We start from the raw sequence: 14,722 nt of genomic DNA, 5'->3' as shown, positions 1-14,722 counted from the left end.
CAGAGTAAAATCGTCCTATTGGTGAATGGGTGCCCACTTTCTATGACAGAACCTTGCAGGATAGAAGAATTGATTGATTGTTATTTATTGTCACATTTACCGAAGTACAGTGAAACGTGTTTTTCTGCGGCCGAGGGAACGTACATAGTACATACATAGTAGACAAAAAGAATAATCGACAAAGTACATTGACAAATAGTGATTGTTACAGTGCGCAACAAGGGCCAAACAAAGCAAATACATGAGCAGCATAGGGTGTCGTGAATAGTGTTCTTACAGGGAACAGATCAGTCCGAGGGGGAGTCGTTGAGGAGTCTGGTAGCTGTGGGGAAGAAGCTGTCCCTATGTCTGGATGTGCGGGTCTTCAGACTTCTGTACCTTCTGCCTGATGGAAGGGTCTGGAAGAAGGCAATGCCTGGGCGGGAGGGGTCTCTGACGATGCTGTCTGCCTTCCTGAGGTAGCGGGAGGTGTAGACAGAATCAATGTGGGGGTGGCAAGTTTGTGTGATGCGTTGGGCTGAGTTCACCACACTCTGTGAGTTTCTTGCGACCTTGGGCCAAGCAGTTGTCATACCAAACTGTGATGCAGCCGGATAGGATGCTCTCTATCGCACAGCTGTAGAAGTTTGTGAGGGTCGATGCAGACACGCTGAAAAGACATGTTGGCGGGGCAGAGGGGAGAGCATCTGAGGAGAGGAATTTGCAATGTAGCCGATCCTTCTCAATCTTTGTGTTTACATAAGGGAGTGGTAAGAGGCCTCATTTTCTTTACGCAGAAAGATGAGCAGCATAGCTGACAGGACATGAGTGGGACGGTACGCTCCAGCCCCATATGGTACGGGCAATAGAAGATTAAATAGCTTTGGGGAGAAGGAGAGAGAGGAAATGTGTAACCGAGCTGGGTGAGAAGGCCTGAACCAACACCCCTTTGGGCCATGGATGCTGCCTGCTTAGCTGTCTCCAAGGTGCAGAAAGATCCAATTTTAAACACAACAACAAATCTTGTGTCAGTGAGTAGAGGAATGGCTGACTGTAAATATTGAGAGTATAGAAGGGCAGCTGGTCGGATTGGCATGCTGCTAAACTAAACAATTCTTTATTATCTGACCTGAAAGAGACGGCAAACACATTAAGCTGCAGAAAATGCATTGCACACTTGTTATGACACCAGGCTGATTGATTAAGTGCTGGAGTTCTCTGTAACTAGTGTCATTATCTCAGGATAATGGACAGCCTTTGATTCCTGTGTGACTAATCTGCACTGCTGTATATTAAATGCCACGCAGTTAAAGCTTCCTTAAATACTCATCAGTAATCTCCACCTTCCTCCTTGTAACTCATAGGTCCTGAATACAGCGATGTGCTTCCCGAGTCCTTCCCCTCGTCACCAGCAGAGCCTCTGCCGCGATTCCTGGTGGAGCCGGATGACGCCTACATAGTCAAGAACAAGCCGGTGGTAATGGCCTGCACAGCCACCCCGGCAACACAGATCTACTTCAAGTGCAACGGCGACTGGGTGCACCAGAAGGACCACGTGACGGAGGAGAATGTGGATCAGATCACAGGTAAACGCGCACAGCCATTCCGGTCTCTTGGATGCTCCTCTCTTGGGTTAAGAAGGGTTGAGGTGGGCTGAAGCCCTTGTCCAGGGCTCTGAGCACAATATTCACGATGTCCACCCAGCACGGTATCCAGGGAGTGCTGCATCAGATGAGACATTAGACTGAGGCCATGCCACCTCGCGGGCGACCTGAAAAAGCTACTCTTTGGAAGAAGAGCAGGGCAGAGGGTTCTCCTCAGTGTCCCAGATAATCTGAATCAGGAGGTTCAAATCCCACTCCAGGCCTTTGATGGCCATGGAAAGTGTATTCATAAGAGATACAGGTTGATAATCATCCTCTGAATGCATGCCAATAGCAGGTGGTAAAAGCAGAAGAGATTCCTGGCCAGCCATAAGCGAACTGCCCAGGAGGAACAAGCTACAGAAAATGGGCCTGTGTGCTTCATCTCACGTGTCACTAGACAAGGGAAGCCTTCTGAACCGAAGTTATTGGTGTTTCTCGGCACTCGCAGGGGCCTGGGTAGGAAAAGCGCAGTCACGGCCGCACATAGTCCCATTTTGTACAGTGGGGAACTCCCCTTTGTAGCCATTTTTAAATGGCGACTCGATCTCCGAAGCCCGTGAACCAATCCCCTCCCTGCCCACCCTCCCTGCCCCCAATGGTATGGCAGAGGGGGGGGGGGGGGGGGAGTGAAGGGGCAGAAAGTTAGGAGCTGAAAGTTAGCAGCACGGTAGCATTGTGGATAGCACAATCGCTTCACAGCTCCAGGGTCCCAGGTTCGATTCCGGCTTGGGTCACTGTCTGTGCGGAGTCTGCACATCCTCCCCGTGTGTGCGTGGGTTTCCTCCGGGTGCTCCGGTTTCCTCCCACAGTCCAAAGATGTGCAAGTTAGGTGGATTGGACATGATAAATTGCCCTTAGTGTCCAAAATTGCCCTTAGTGTTGGGTGGGGTTACTGGGTTATGGGGATAGGGTGGAGGTGTTAATCTTGGGTAGGGTGCTCTTTCCAGGAGCTGGTGCAGACTCGATGGGCTGAATGGCCTCCTTCTGCTCTGTAAATTCTATAAGACTAACGCAACCTGTTATTTTGAGTCTGAAATACCTTCTACTCTCAGACGGTCCCCACCACATTTAAGGAACATGCCATCAAACCAAGAAGAACAGCAGGCGGCTCATGTGGAGCATAAGTACTGAGAACGAATTGGGCCGAATGGCCTGTTATTTGTGCCCCTGGAAACTCTGAATTCCTGCTGAGGATGGGATGTTGATCTCGAGAGGGGTTGGACACTGAAGACGCTGCTGTTTGGTGTTGCTGAGGGAAGGAATTACAGAATAAGGAAAAGCTGAAGATTGGCATCACAGTGAGCAATGAGAGTAGATTGAGTGGAATAAGCTGACTGGGGCAACGTTCGACGTCCTATAGGAGGCGGCGGCTGGGTTGAAAAAAGTTGGCCATGCCGTCGTGTTCTTTATGCCACTGCAGTTGCCCACCTCCTGCGCGCCCACCCCGATTTGCCATTGGTGCGCCCCACAAGGTCACCGGAATACCGAGGGAAAGCCCTCCAAAATGAACTCCAAATGGGACTACCCCTGGAAACTCCCCCTGCCCAGAACACTCACCCTCTGTACCTCATCACCATGGGTGAGATTCAGCCGATTCAACAGTCTAGACGGAACTGTACGACAGTGGCTAAAGTACAGAACACTGGCTTCCCTTTCCGTCTCTTGCCCAGGGGGCATTGTATATCTAAAACCATTCTCGGCACAGACTGTGTCTCCTTTTGTATATATTGGTTTGAACAGGGAGAAACAGTGGTATGCATAACATGAACAGGAGACAGTCTAAATTGCTGCTAAATGCTAATGTCTGTTTATATTACAAGGAGAACTCTTCAGACTTTGAACAGACCCATAATTATGATTTGAGAACACTGTCTCCATAATGTCTGTTCTTGCAATAGTGCTGCTAGCATGTTGCTGCTGAGAGCCATTGTTATGCTATGTACATATGTTTTCTCTTTAGCTCTGCTTACTTACTTCCTGCTTGCTTAACAAGGCAGACAAAATGTCCTGTCTTCACAAGTAGCATTTATCAGCTTTTGTGCCAATTATCTATCCTCATTCCAACAGTAACGTAGAGGATATGGAAGACTGTTTCCCTGTGTTTATGGCTTGATGTTTAATTGTGAGTATTTGATCATAGAATGATGGAAATTATAGCGTGGAAGGAGGCCATTCAACTCACATGCCCTGGCTGGTGCTAGCTCTTCAATGACAGCTACGGACCCTTTCCCCATATCCTTTGCTGGCCATTCTTCACAGATACTAACCTGACTCCACTTTAGATGACATCCTTGTCTTACAGTTCTGTGGGTCAGTAAATGTTGTGGGAAAGGGAAATTTTCAAACTGCACTAGGATAATCACCCAGACTCGAAACGTTAGCTCCCTTCTCTCTCCACAGAGGCTGTCAGACCTGCTGGGATTGTCCAGCATTTTCTGTTTTTCTTTCAGATTCCAGCATCCGCAGTAATGTGCTTTAATGCGTTAGGAGTGAGATGAGTATACGGGAAAAAAACAGGTTCAAAAGAAACAAAAAAGCAGTTGAGAACTATCGTCAGGAAGTTTTGCACATGAAGCGATCAATGTGCACAAAGTTAGGCCTGGAGGGTGGGCGGCACAGTGGCGCAGTGGTTAGCACTGCTGACTCACGGCGCCAAGGACCCGGGTTCACTCCTGCCCCGGGTCACTGTCCGTGTGGAGTTTGCACATTCTCCCGTGTCTGCGTGGGTCTCACCCCCACAACCCAAAGATGTGCAGGTTAGGTGGATTGGCCACGCTAAATTGCCCCTTAATTGGAAAAAAAGGAATTGAGTACTCTAAATTTATAAAATGAAAAAAATAGTCAGGCCTGGAGACAGCAGCCCCTGGAACGAGTTGATGGAGAGGGAGTGGTGGGGTTTTCTGGATGGTGGTGGATGGACTGAATGACTTCGCTCAGTTGTACCTGAGCAGGTTTCCTGATGGTCGCTCATTGAAAATGTTCATGTCCTGATACCGGAGTACACCAAAAAAAACCACTTCAGACAAAGGAGCAGGAGTTAGTCATGTGACTGCTCAAGCCTGCCAGGCCATTCAATAAGATCATGGCTGAACTTAGAACTCAACTTCCCTGCCCAATCTTCAACTCCCCTGATCCTCTTTGATCTAAACAAAAATCTATCTAGCTGTACTGACCTATCCATCAGTTTTCTTCCATTGGGAGGAAGAAAGATGTATACTGGCCGTTTCAAAGTGTTTCACAGCCAGTGTGTATCTTTAAAGCGTGTTCAGTATTCGAATGTAGCAAACTTGGTGGCCACTTGGCGAACGGCAAGATCCCACAGAAAGCAATGTGACAATGACCAGGTCATAATTTATTTATTTATTTTGGTGTGATGTTAATCGTGGAGGGGGGGAGATAATCATTGATCAGGGACAGCAGGGACAACTTTCCTACTCCTCTTCAAACGTCCTGATAACAGCATTTAGAGGGCGACACGATGGCGCAGTGGTTAGCACTGCTGCCTCATGGTGCCGAGGACCCGGGTTCGATCCTGGACCTGGGTCACTGTCCGTGTGGAGTTTGCACATTCTCCCTGTGTCTGCGTGGGTCTCACCCCCACAACCCAAAGATGGGCAGGGTAGGTGGATTGGCCACGCTAGATTGTCCTTTAATTGGAGAAAAATTTAATTGGGAACTCTAAATTTTAAAATGAATTTTTTTTGAACTGCATTTAGCACACGGCTTCCTAAAATGGTCGAATAAAACAGCACAGAAGGAGGCCCGTGCTAGATTATTGGAAGACTAGCCAATCACTCCCACTCTCCCTTTCCCATTTAACCCGCCAGATATTTCCCCTTCAAGTACTTCTTCAACTCCCCTTTGAAAGTTGCAGTTGAATATGATTTCTCCGCCATTTCAGACAGTGCATTCCAGATTGTAGCATTGATTTGCTACCCAGAGCTTGAAAGTTAAACATTGCAGGAAAGCAACCTTGTCATTAAAATATTGATTTCAAACAGTTAAGGAGAATGACATTTTGTGGACGCTTCACAATCTGTTACTTTTATTAATTTCTGCCCGTGGAGACCTTACCCTGATGCTCCTGTTTGACAGTAGGCTGAATAGTTCTGACGGCTTGAACAATAGCCAAGAACATAACGAGCAGAGTCAGTGAGTTTGGGGAGTTTGTAACCTTTCCTTGGATCACAGACTCAGAAAGTGGGAAAAGTAATCGGAGAACTTTCGATCCCCGGCATTGTTGGCAGGCAGAGATCAACCCCTTGAAAAACAAGGATTCAGGGGAGACAGGATGTGGCGATGATGTCACTGGGATAATAATCCAGAGGCCCCAGGCTAATGCTTTTGGGACATGGGTTCAAATCCCACCACAGCAGCTGGTGGAATTTAAATTCAGGTATAAATCTGCGGTTGTAAACTCGTCTCAGTAATGGCGACCATGACAGCTATCATCGATTGTCGTAAAAACCCATCTGTTTTACAATCTACCATCCTTACCTGGTCTGGTCTACATGTGACTCCAGGTCCATAGCAGTGTGGTTGACGTGGGCGGCACGGTGGCATTGCTGCCTCACGGCGCCAGGGACCTGGGTTCGATTCCGGCCTTGGGTACCTGTCTTTGTGGAATTTGCGCGTTCTCCCCGTGTCTGCGTGGGTTTCCTCCGGATGCTCCAGTTTCCCCCACAGTCTAAAGATGTGCAGGTTAGATAGATTGACCATGAAAAATTGCCCCTTAGTGTCCAAAAGGTTAGGTAGGGGGTGTGGGGTTACACGGATAGGGCAGGGGAGTGGGCCTAGACAGGGGGTTCTTTCAGAGGGCCAGTGCAGACTCGATGGGCCAAATGGCCCCCTACTCTGTCGGGATTCTATGACTCTTAACTGCCCTCAGAAATGGCCTAGCAAGCCACTCAGTTCGAGGGTTATGGCCATGACAAAATATATAAATAGTAAAAGGGTTATAGAAAGAAACCAAGAATTTGAAGTTCCAGTCAGTGACGTTATATATACACTTAACAAAAACTAGCGTTGATGTGATGATACCTGTAATGTCGTTAACAAGGAGCACACAATTGTATTATACCGAGACAAAGGATGAGGCGACCAAATGCTTTGTCAACAAGGTCTTAAGTGAGTTAGAGATGTTTGGAGACAAAAATCCAGAGTTTAGGACCGAGACAGAACCATTTATTTGCTGAAAAATGCGCTGAGTAAATAAAGCTAGTTATTTGATACGTCTGATGGTTTCTGCTGAAACTGTACACCAGAGAACCGATGTAATTTCCCAGCTGCCCGCCCAGGTCCCACCGTTAGTTAATTTGGGTTACAGTTGCTTGGATTTTCGCACATGGATTTCATCGCAAAAGACATTCAGCAGCAAAAGGAACAGCGAGTGACCAATTTCGCTCGCCACCCCCCCGCCCCGCCCCCACACCATCTTGCACGCTGATGTTATGTCAGATTGACTCGGTTGGGTAGCATTACAAATCGGAAGGCTATAGGATCAAATCCCAGTTTGGGATTCAGGTACTTAATCCAGGACTCGTGCATCCATGCAGTGCAATGTATGGGCTGCTTCGTTTTGAGATGTGTTTCAGAGAACACATTAAATCAGGGCCCTCTTTGTTGGTTCAGGTGTATGGGTTTACAGGAGAGAGGAGGGAGCGGGCGTGTCCCCCAGGCCAACATTCCACACAGGCCCAGTACCACTTCAAAAAGAAAATCATCTCACAGTTGCTGGTGGTATCTTGCAGTCTGCATAATAACGACCACTTTTGGCTCGAAAGTTGTCGTATCTAGGGACAAGCTTCTGACCACATGTCTACGTCATTGCTCAGACTGTCGATTTCCACCTTTGTAACTGCCTTGGTTGGCTTACCTGCTGTTGAAAGCTTCGCTCATGCTTTTCACCACTCCCACACTCTCCTCGTTGACCTCCCACATCCTACAGTTCAGAAACCTGAGCTTGTCAAACACTCAGCTGTCCGTGTCCTTATTTACACTTGTCCCTATCACATGCCACCCCTGTGCTCGCTGACCTACATTGGTTCCCTGTTGAGCGACACCTTGATATTCCAATTCTCATCCTTGTTCCTAAATCCCAAATTCTCAAATGCCACCCCTCCCCAATGACTTAGCTCCTCCCTATCTATGTAATCTTCTCCAACCCTACAGCTCTCGAGAGATATCTGGACGCCTCTAATCCTGGCCTTTGCAGCATACCCAATTTTAATTATCGCACCATTGGCCATGTCTCCAGTTGCCTGGACTCTTAAACTCTGCAATCCGCTCCCTGAATATCTCTGCCTCTCTGCCTATCTGTCTTCTTTTAAACTTCTCCTTAAAGCTAAGTCTTTGATCAAGGTTTTGAACACCTGCCCTACTATAAAACCATAAGGCATAGGCCGGAATTCGGCCACTCGGGCCCATTGAGTCTGCTCCGCCATTCAATTATGGCTGATATGTTTCTCATCCCCATTCTCCTGACTTCTCCCCTTAACCCCTGATCCCCTTATTAATCAAGAACCTATCTATCTCTGTCTTAAAGACACTCAGTGATTTGGCCTCCACAGCCTTCTGTGGCAAAGAGTTCCACAGATTCACCACCCTCTGGCTGAATAAATTCCTCCTCATCTCAGTTTTAAAGGATTATCACTTTAGTCTGAGGTTGTGCCTCTGGTTCTAGTTTTTCCTACAAGTGGAAACATCCTCTCCATGCCCACTCTATCCAGGCATCGCAGTATCCTGTAAGTTTCAATAAGATTCCCCCTCATCCTTCTAAACTCCAACGAGTACAGACCCAGAGTCCTCAACCGTTCCTCATACGACAAGCTCTTCATTCCAGGGATCAACCTTGTGAACCTTCTCTGGACCTTTTCCAAGGCCAGCACATCCTTCCTTAGATGCGGGGCCCAAAACTGCTCACAATACTCCAAATGGGGTCTGACCAGAGCCTCAGAAGTACATCATTGGTCTTGTATTCTAGCCCTCTTGACATGAATGCTAACATTGCATTTGCCTTCCTAAGTACCGACTGAACCTGCACGTTAACCTTAAGAGTACTATCGATGTGGTTCGCTGTGAAATTGTGCTTTCAACAGTCCTGCAAGGTGCTTTGGGATTTTATTATTAACCCCCCCTGATAGGAACATAGGAATTAGGAGCAGAAGTGGGCAATTCAGCTCTTCAGGCCTGCTCCGCCATTGATCTCTTCCTGGTCTCAAATCCACCTCCCTTCCTGTTGCCCATATCCCTTCAACCCTTTTTAAAATCAGAACTACATCTATCTCCTTCTTGAAACCATTTAATGTCTCAGGTTTCACCGCACTATGGGGCAGCAAGTTCCACAATTCACCACCCTCTACGAGAAGTAGTTCCTCCTCGTCTCAGTTCTAAATCTACCACCTCCAACCTATATCTGTGACCTCTCATTCTAGATTACCCCACAAGTGGGGACATTTGGTCTCTGTTTACTTTATCAATCCCTTTTAGTATTTTATACACCTCGATCAGATCTCCTGCCATCCCTCTAAACTCCAAACTGGTTCATCTTTCCTCACACGCCAACTCTTCTGTCCCCGGAATCCATCTGGTGAATCAATCCACTGCCTTTTCTGCATCATGAAATTACATTGCTCAGTGAATTTTCAGAATACTTGATTTCTGAGGACACTAGAGTGAGTTTGAAGTATATTTCCGAATGTTCTCTTTGTATGGTTATTAGGCTGGGAAGGTCAATTGACCCATTTTCTCGTTCAAGTACAAGCATCTCATTCTCTTCTGAGTGTTATTATTAAAACTGCTTCCACTGCCTTTTCAGGCCGTGAATTCCAGATCCCTAGCACACCGCATGAACCAAAATCTGGGCGGCACGGTGACGCAGTGGGTTAGCACTGCTGCCTCACGGCACTGAGGTCCCAAGTTCGATCCCGGCTCTGGGTCACTGTCCGTGTGGAGTTTGCACATTCGCCCCGTGTCTGCGGGGGTTTCGCCCCCACAACCCAAAGATGTGCAGGGTAGGTGGATTGGCCACGCTAAATTGCCCCTTAATTGGAAAAAATGCATTGGGTACTCTAAATTTAAAAAAATAAATAAATAAACCAAAATCTCACATCACGCCTCGTATTCTTGCTAGTCTCCATAAATTAGTGTCCTCTGGTCACCAATTTGTGACGTGTTCTTGCCGTACACCATCTCTGAGGGTGGATTCCCAGGTGCACGAAGCCAGTGAGTGTTTGATTGGCTCGTCATATATTCCACGGCGAGAGCATTTAGTCTCCAGAAGGGAGAATCCATGGCCATCGTAATGCACACACAGATCTGCCATATCCACTTGAACTGTGAAAATCTCCCAACGTTACAGTTCCTTCCTTCTTCCAAGATGCGTTGTGACAGAGAGTAAGTCGATGTGTGCAGCAGACAGGTGAAGCCATGACAATTACTAGCCCAGGTAACAGGAGGAGGTTGAGGTATCACATCGCAGTCAATCGTAGTGGCGTAGCTGTGATTTAATTTTTTTTCTCGATGGCATATTGATATCCATTAAGCTAATGATTGTAATAGGATATATAATACGGACTGACATAACACTCCGCATCTCATGTTGTGGCAATCTCGAAAGGGCACTGAGCTTCTGCTCTGTAATCTGAAACGGATGAGTGCAGTCCATTCTCTTCATTCCTGACCAAGCACCAATTGAACATTTTATTCCTAACAATTAGAATTTAACGGCCTTAAAAGGACATGGATCCACCTCAGAATATTTCATTGTGATTTGGAAGGTGCAGCACTCCTGCATTTGGAAAACACCACCTCACCCCATTCCTGGAAGCAATGTCGCAGGAGAGCAGTTTCGGTCTCAATATAGTTGCCTGCGCTTGTGTGAACCTCTTATAAACGGGACCTTTCTGGGTTAGTGTCAGAGGCACTGTCCCAACGAGGAACAAGCCGGTTTCTCAGCGCCTTGGCCAGTATGATTCCTTCAGCCACCCCCTCCCACTGCTGAAAATAGTTGGTCATTCGGTCCACTGTGGGATCTTGCTGCTCAGACAACGGCTGACGCATAGCAACATTTCAAAAATGGTCCATCTGTGTCTGACGTGTTGAGGGGAGGAGGAGGAGAGGTGGGGTGGGCGGGATTGTGAGAGAGGCGGGGTATTTAATGGGCTGGAAATCAAAGGGGAAAGGTGGGCAGATTGTCAAATTGGCCAATAGGAACTGAAGAGAACAAAAAATGCGGGTTTGAAAAGGAGGGCAGTTTTAAGACAAAAGGTGAAGATTTGTTCTGAGGGCGAATGGGCCATTACTCTATTGGGCTCTGTGTTAATTTGCCTCTTTCCTTGCACAGGGCTGGTGGTCCGGGAAGTTCACATTGAAGTGTCCAGACAGCAGGTGGAAGAACTCTTTGGTTTGGAAGACTTCTGGTGCCAATGTGTCGCCTGGAGTGCCTCAGGGACGACTAAGAGCAGGAGAGCCTATGTCCGCATTGCCTGTGGGTATACCCGTTTTTCACACACATCTCACTATTTCAAATAGGCACCTTGACATGCGCTTGAAAAAGAAAGATTCTGTGGCATCTCTCCTTGTCTTTGCAAGTTATACTACCTCAGTTTTTTGTGTCTCCCCCTTCTTCCGGCCCAGTTTCACACAGAAAGGGGTCGGGACCGTGGGAGACATTCCGAACCAGCCAAACCTCAGGTGTAATTCCGGATATTGTCGCAATTTTCAGCGGTTCATTCAAACTGAGGGACAGCTGAGGCCGGGGGACCTTTGCCGCCAGCACCATTATTATCACAAACTGGCCGGCCCATTCGTACTTCGAGAGGTTTTGTTGAAGCAATCAGAAAAGGTGCGCACGTCCTGAGGGGGGTTGTAAGGCCCACCCCAGCTGAGGTGAGCCCAGTCAAGGTGACCTGGGTGTTGAACCTGCAACATGCCTCTCTCCTGTCTAGTTCTGAGCCGGGAATCTCTGGCGCGCCCACCGTGGATTTCCCATTGAATCCACCCCCACTGGGAAAACCAAGGCGGGGATGCACTGTCAACGGAACAAGAGGATCCCACTGAGTCATTACATAGACCAGATGGCAGGAAAATAGGCCATTCAGCCAACCAGCCCATCCTGGCATTAATGCTCCAGAGGTACCTCCTTCCACCTTTTCTCACATAGATCTATCATCGGAATTCTTTATCCCATGCTCCCATTATTTGCCTGTCCGACATCCCCTTAAGTGCATCGATACTATTCACTTCAACCACTCCCTGTGGTAGCAAGTCCCATATTCTCACCATCTCTGGGTAAAGGCATTCTTCCGAAATCCCTATTGGATTATTGGTGAGCATCTGATATTGACGGCCTCCCATTGTGCCCTTCCCCAGAAGAGGAATTAACAATTCCCATTTTGAATACTTAGTACAAAGTGAGTGATGCTGAAACTAAACAGAAAATGTCCTCCCCAGAGCTAGATGCTAAAATGTGACTTACATTCACCTGCTCTGAATTTCCCAGTACCCTACGAGAGAACTAGGAGCTGGATTAGGCCATTCAGCCCCTTGAGCCTGTCCCAGCATTCAGTAAGATTGTGGCAGACCTGTGTGAACTGCGTCCCACACCCCTTAATTCACTTATGCCCAAAAAGTCCATTGACCTATATTTTATACTGGCTAACCGAGTATCTGGAGCTCTCTGGGGTGATGTTTCTTGGAAAACAATGATTCACAAAGGATGTTGCAAGTCACAAGGGCTGTGAAATGTCATCATGATGTTGTGTTTGTCTGAAGCCCTCATTAATTTGACCGATGATGTGACCTTACGTATTTTCAGTCTTGAACTCGGTGAAATTATTCTTTTTATATTTGATCACGGCTAGGCCAGCATTTGCTGCCCATCCCTAATTATCCTTGAGAAGGTGGTGGTGAGCTGCCTTCTCGAATTGCTGCAGTCCACGGGGTAAAGGTACACCCACTGTGCTGTTAGGGAGGGAGTTCCAGGATTGTGGCCCAGCATCAATTGCCATTCGCAGATGAAGGTTCCACACTTCCACCACCCTTTGTCTCGAAGTGTTTCTGACTTTCGCTGCTGAAAGAACTGGTTCTAACCTTTAGACTCTGCCCCTTAGTCCTAGACTCTGCAATTGGCTCCTTCCATTGGAAATGATTTCCCTCCCTCCGTCCTATCTTTTCCTGTTAATCACCTTGAAAACTTTGATCAAACCACCCCATAACCTTCCAAATTCCTCAGAATGCAGTCCTGGTTTCTTTAACCTCCCGTTGTAGTTTAACCTTTCTGTCAAATCAACACTGCCTTATCTCCAAGACCAGTGTATCCTTCTGAAGGTTTGGTAACCACAGGACTCCACAGTACAGATGTTGACAGAGCATCTACTGGTCCTCAATAATAATTTCCTTCCTCACAGAACATTTGTGAACTCATTCCTGTTTAAAATTAATTTTAGACATAGAATTTACAGTGCAGAAGGAGGCCATTTGGCCCATCGAGTCTGAACCTGCCCTTGGAAAGAGCACCCTTCTTAAGCCCACGCCTTCACCCTAACCCCGTAACACTACCTAACCTTTTGGACACTATGGGGCAATTTAGCATGGCCAATCCACCTAACCAGTACATCATTTGACTGTGGGAGGAAACCGGAGCACCCGGAGGAAACCCACGCGCACACGGGGAGAACGCACAGTCACCCGAGGCTGGAATTGAACCTGGGACCTTGGAACTGTGATGCAGCAGTGCTACAATTGTGCCACCGCTCCGCCCGTATGAGCGAGGTTTTTCCAATTACTGGCTCCCCAGTGCAAAAGGAAAATGACCAAAATGTTATTGTTTTATTCATTCATGGGAGGTGGGTGCCATTGGCTGGGCCAGCATTTATTGTCCATCCCTAATTGCTCTTGATCTGAGTGTCTCGCTCGGTCATTTCAGAGGGGCATTTAAGAGTCAACCACATTACTGTGGATCTGGAGTCACGTGAAGGCCAGACCGTGTAAAGAGGACAGATTTCCTTCCCTCACGGACATTATTGAGCCAGGTGGGTTTTTACGACAATCAACAATGGTTTCACGGTCACCACTAGACTTTTAATTCCTCCATCTTCCGTGGTGGTATGAGAACCCAGGTCCCCAGAGCAATACCCTGGTTCTCCCTGGATTGCTAGCCCAGTGACGATACCACTGCAAAGACCAATACATCCTTCTGAAGGTGTGGTGATCACAGGACTCCACAGTGGAAATATTGACAGACCATACACTGGGCCTCGATGACCTAATATACCCTAAATACATAAATGAAATGAAAGCAGTATATAATACTACGCAAGAGCAGAATGCCAGGGAGTGATTAGAAAGCTGCAATTAATCTAATTTCAGGCTTCACTTGACAGTGATAAACCATTCACCGTTTGCTCATATGCTGCTGGTGACATCGGCGAACCTCTCAACCAGATTAGTGGGCAGTAATCACTCCCAGGTGTTCCCTATATTCCCCATAACTCTGAACCGCTCTTACAGTCACAGCGCTGTCCTCCATAGTCTGGGATACATTTCAACACACTGAAATAAACACTCAGCTCAGAGCCCAATGAAGGTTTCTTTGATAGGACCCAAGGTCTGTGTGTTCAACTGATTTGATTCCTGAAAGGGATCGCAATGGGAGATCCAAAATCTTCGCTCCGTGCCAAAAAGGACAATGGAAAATTAAGAGCTCTGAAGGGTGATTTGCGAGATGTAAAATAAGGCAGCATTGTGACAGTGAAAATCATGCTCTCTGTCAATCCTTTCCTATATCCCCACCTCTTCTCAGTCAAACACCCCCAGTTATTTGACAGTTGTAAACGCTCAGGGGGCCCTTTAAGACAGACTACATTTGGGGCGGCATGTGGCGCTGTGGATGGCACTGGGACTGCGGTGCTGAGGCCCGGGTTCGAATCCCGGCCCTGGGTCACTGTCCATGTGGAGTTTGCACATTCTCCCCGTGTCTGCATGGGTCACACCCCCACAACCCAAAGATGTAGATTGGCCACGCTAAATTGGTCCTTAATCGGAAATAAATAAATAAATAATTGGGTACTCTAAATTTATATAAAAAAGGACAGACT

General features: G+C 47.4%; 1 protein-coding gene across 3 annotated transcripts in view; it reads left to right on the top strand.

Annotated features, from left to right (window-relative positions):
- Positions 1-14,722, top strand: part of unc5b (unc-5 netrin receptor B) — a 230,359-nt gene that overhangs the window by 161,942 nt on the left and 53,695 nt on the right. For all 3 annotated transcript variants that reach the window (XM_038783243.1, XM_038783244.1, XM_038783242.1), the window contains 2 exons: positions 1,344-1,565; positions 10,969-11,112. In XM_038783243.1, coding sequence (XP_038639171.1) covers positions 1,344-1,565; positions 10,969-11,112 — 366 coding nt within the window. The remainder of the gene's footprint in view (positions 1-1,343; positions 1,566-10,968; positions 11,113-14,722) is intronic.

This window comes from Scyliorhinus canicula, chromosome 22, assembly GCF_902713615.1.
Source record: "Scyliorhinus canicula chromosome 22, sScyCan1.1, whole genome shotgun sequence".
Classification (NCBI taxonomy): domain Eukaryota; kingdom Metazoa; phylum Chordata; class Chondrichthyes; order Carcharhiniformes; family Scyliorhinidae; genus Scyliorhinus; species Scyliorhinus canicula.
This window is presented reverse-complemented; position numbering and strand designations above follow the sequence as displayed.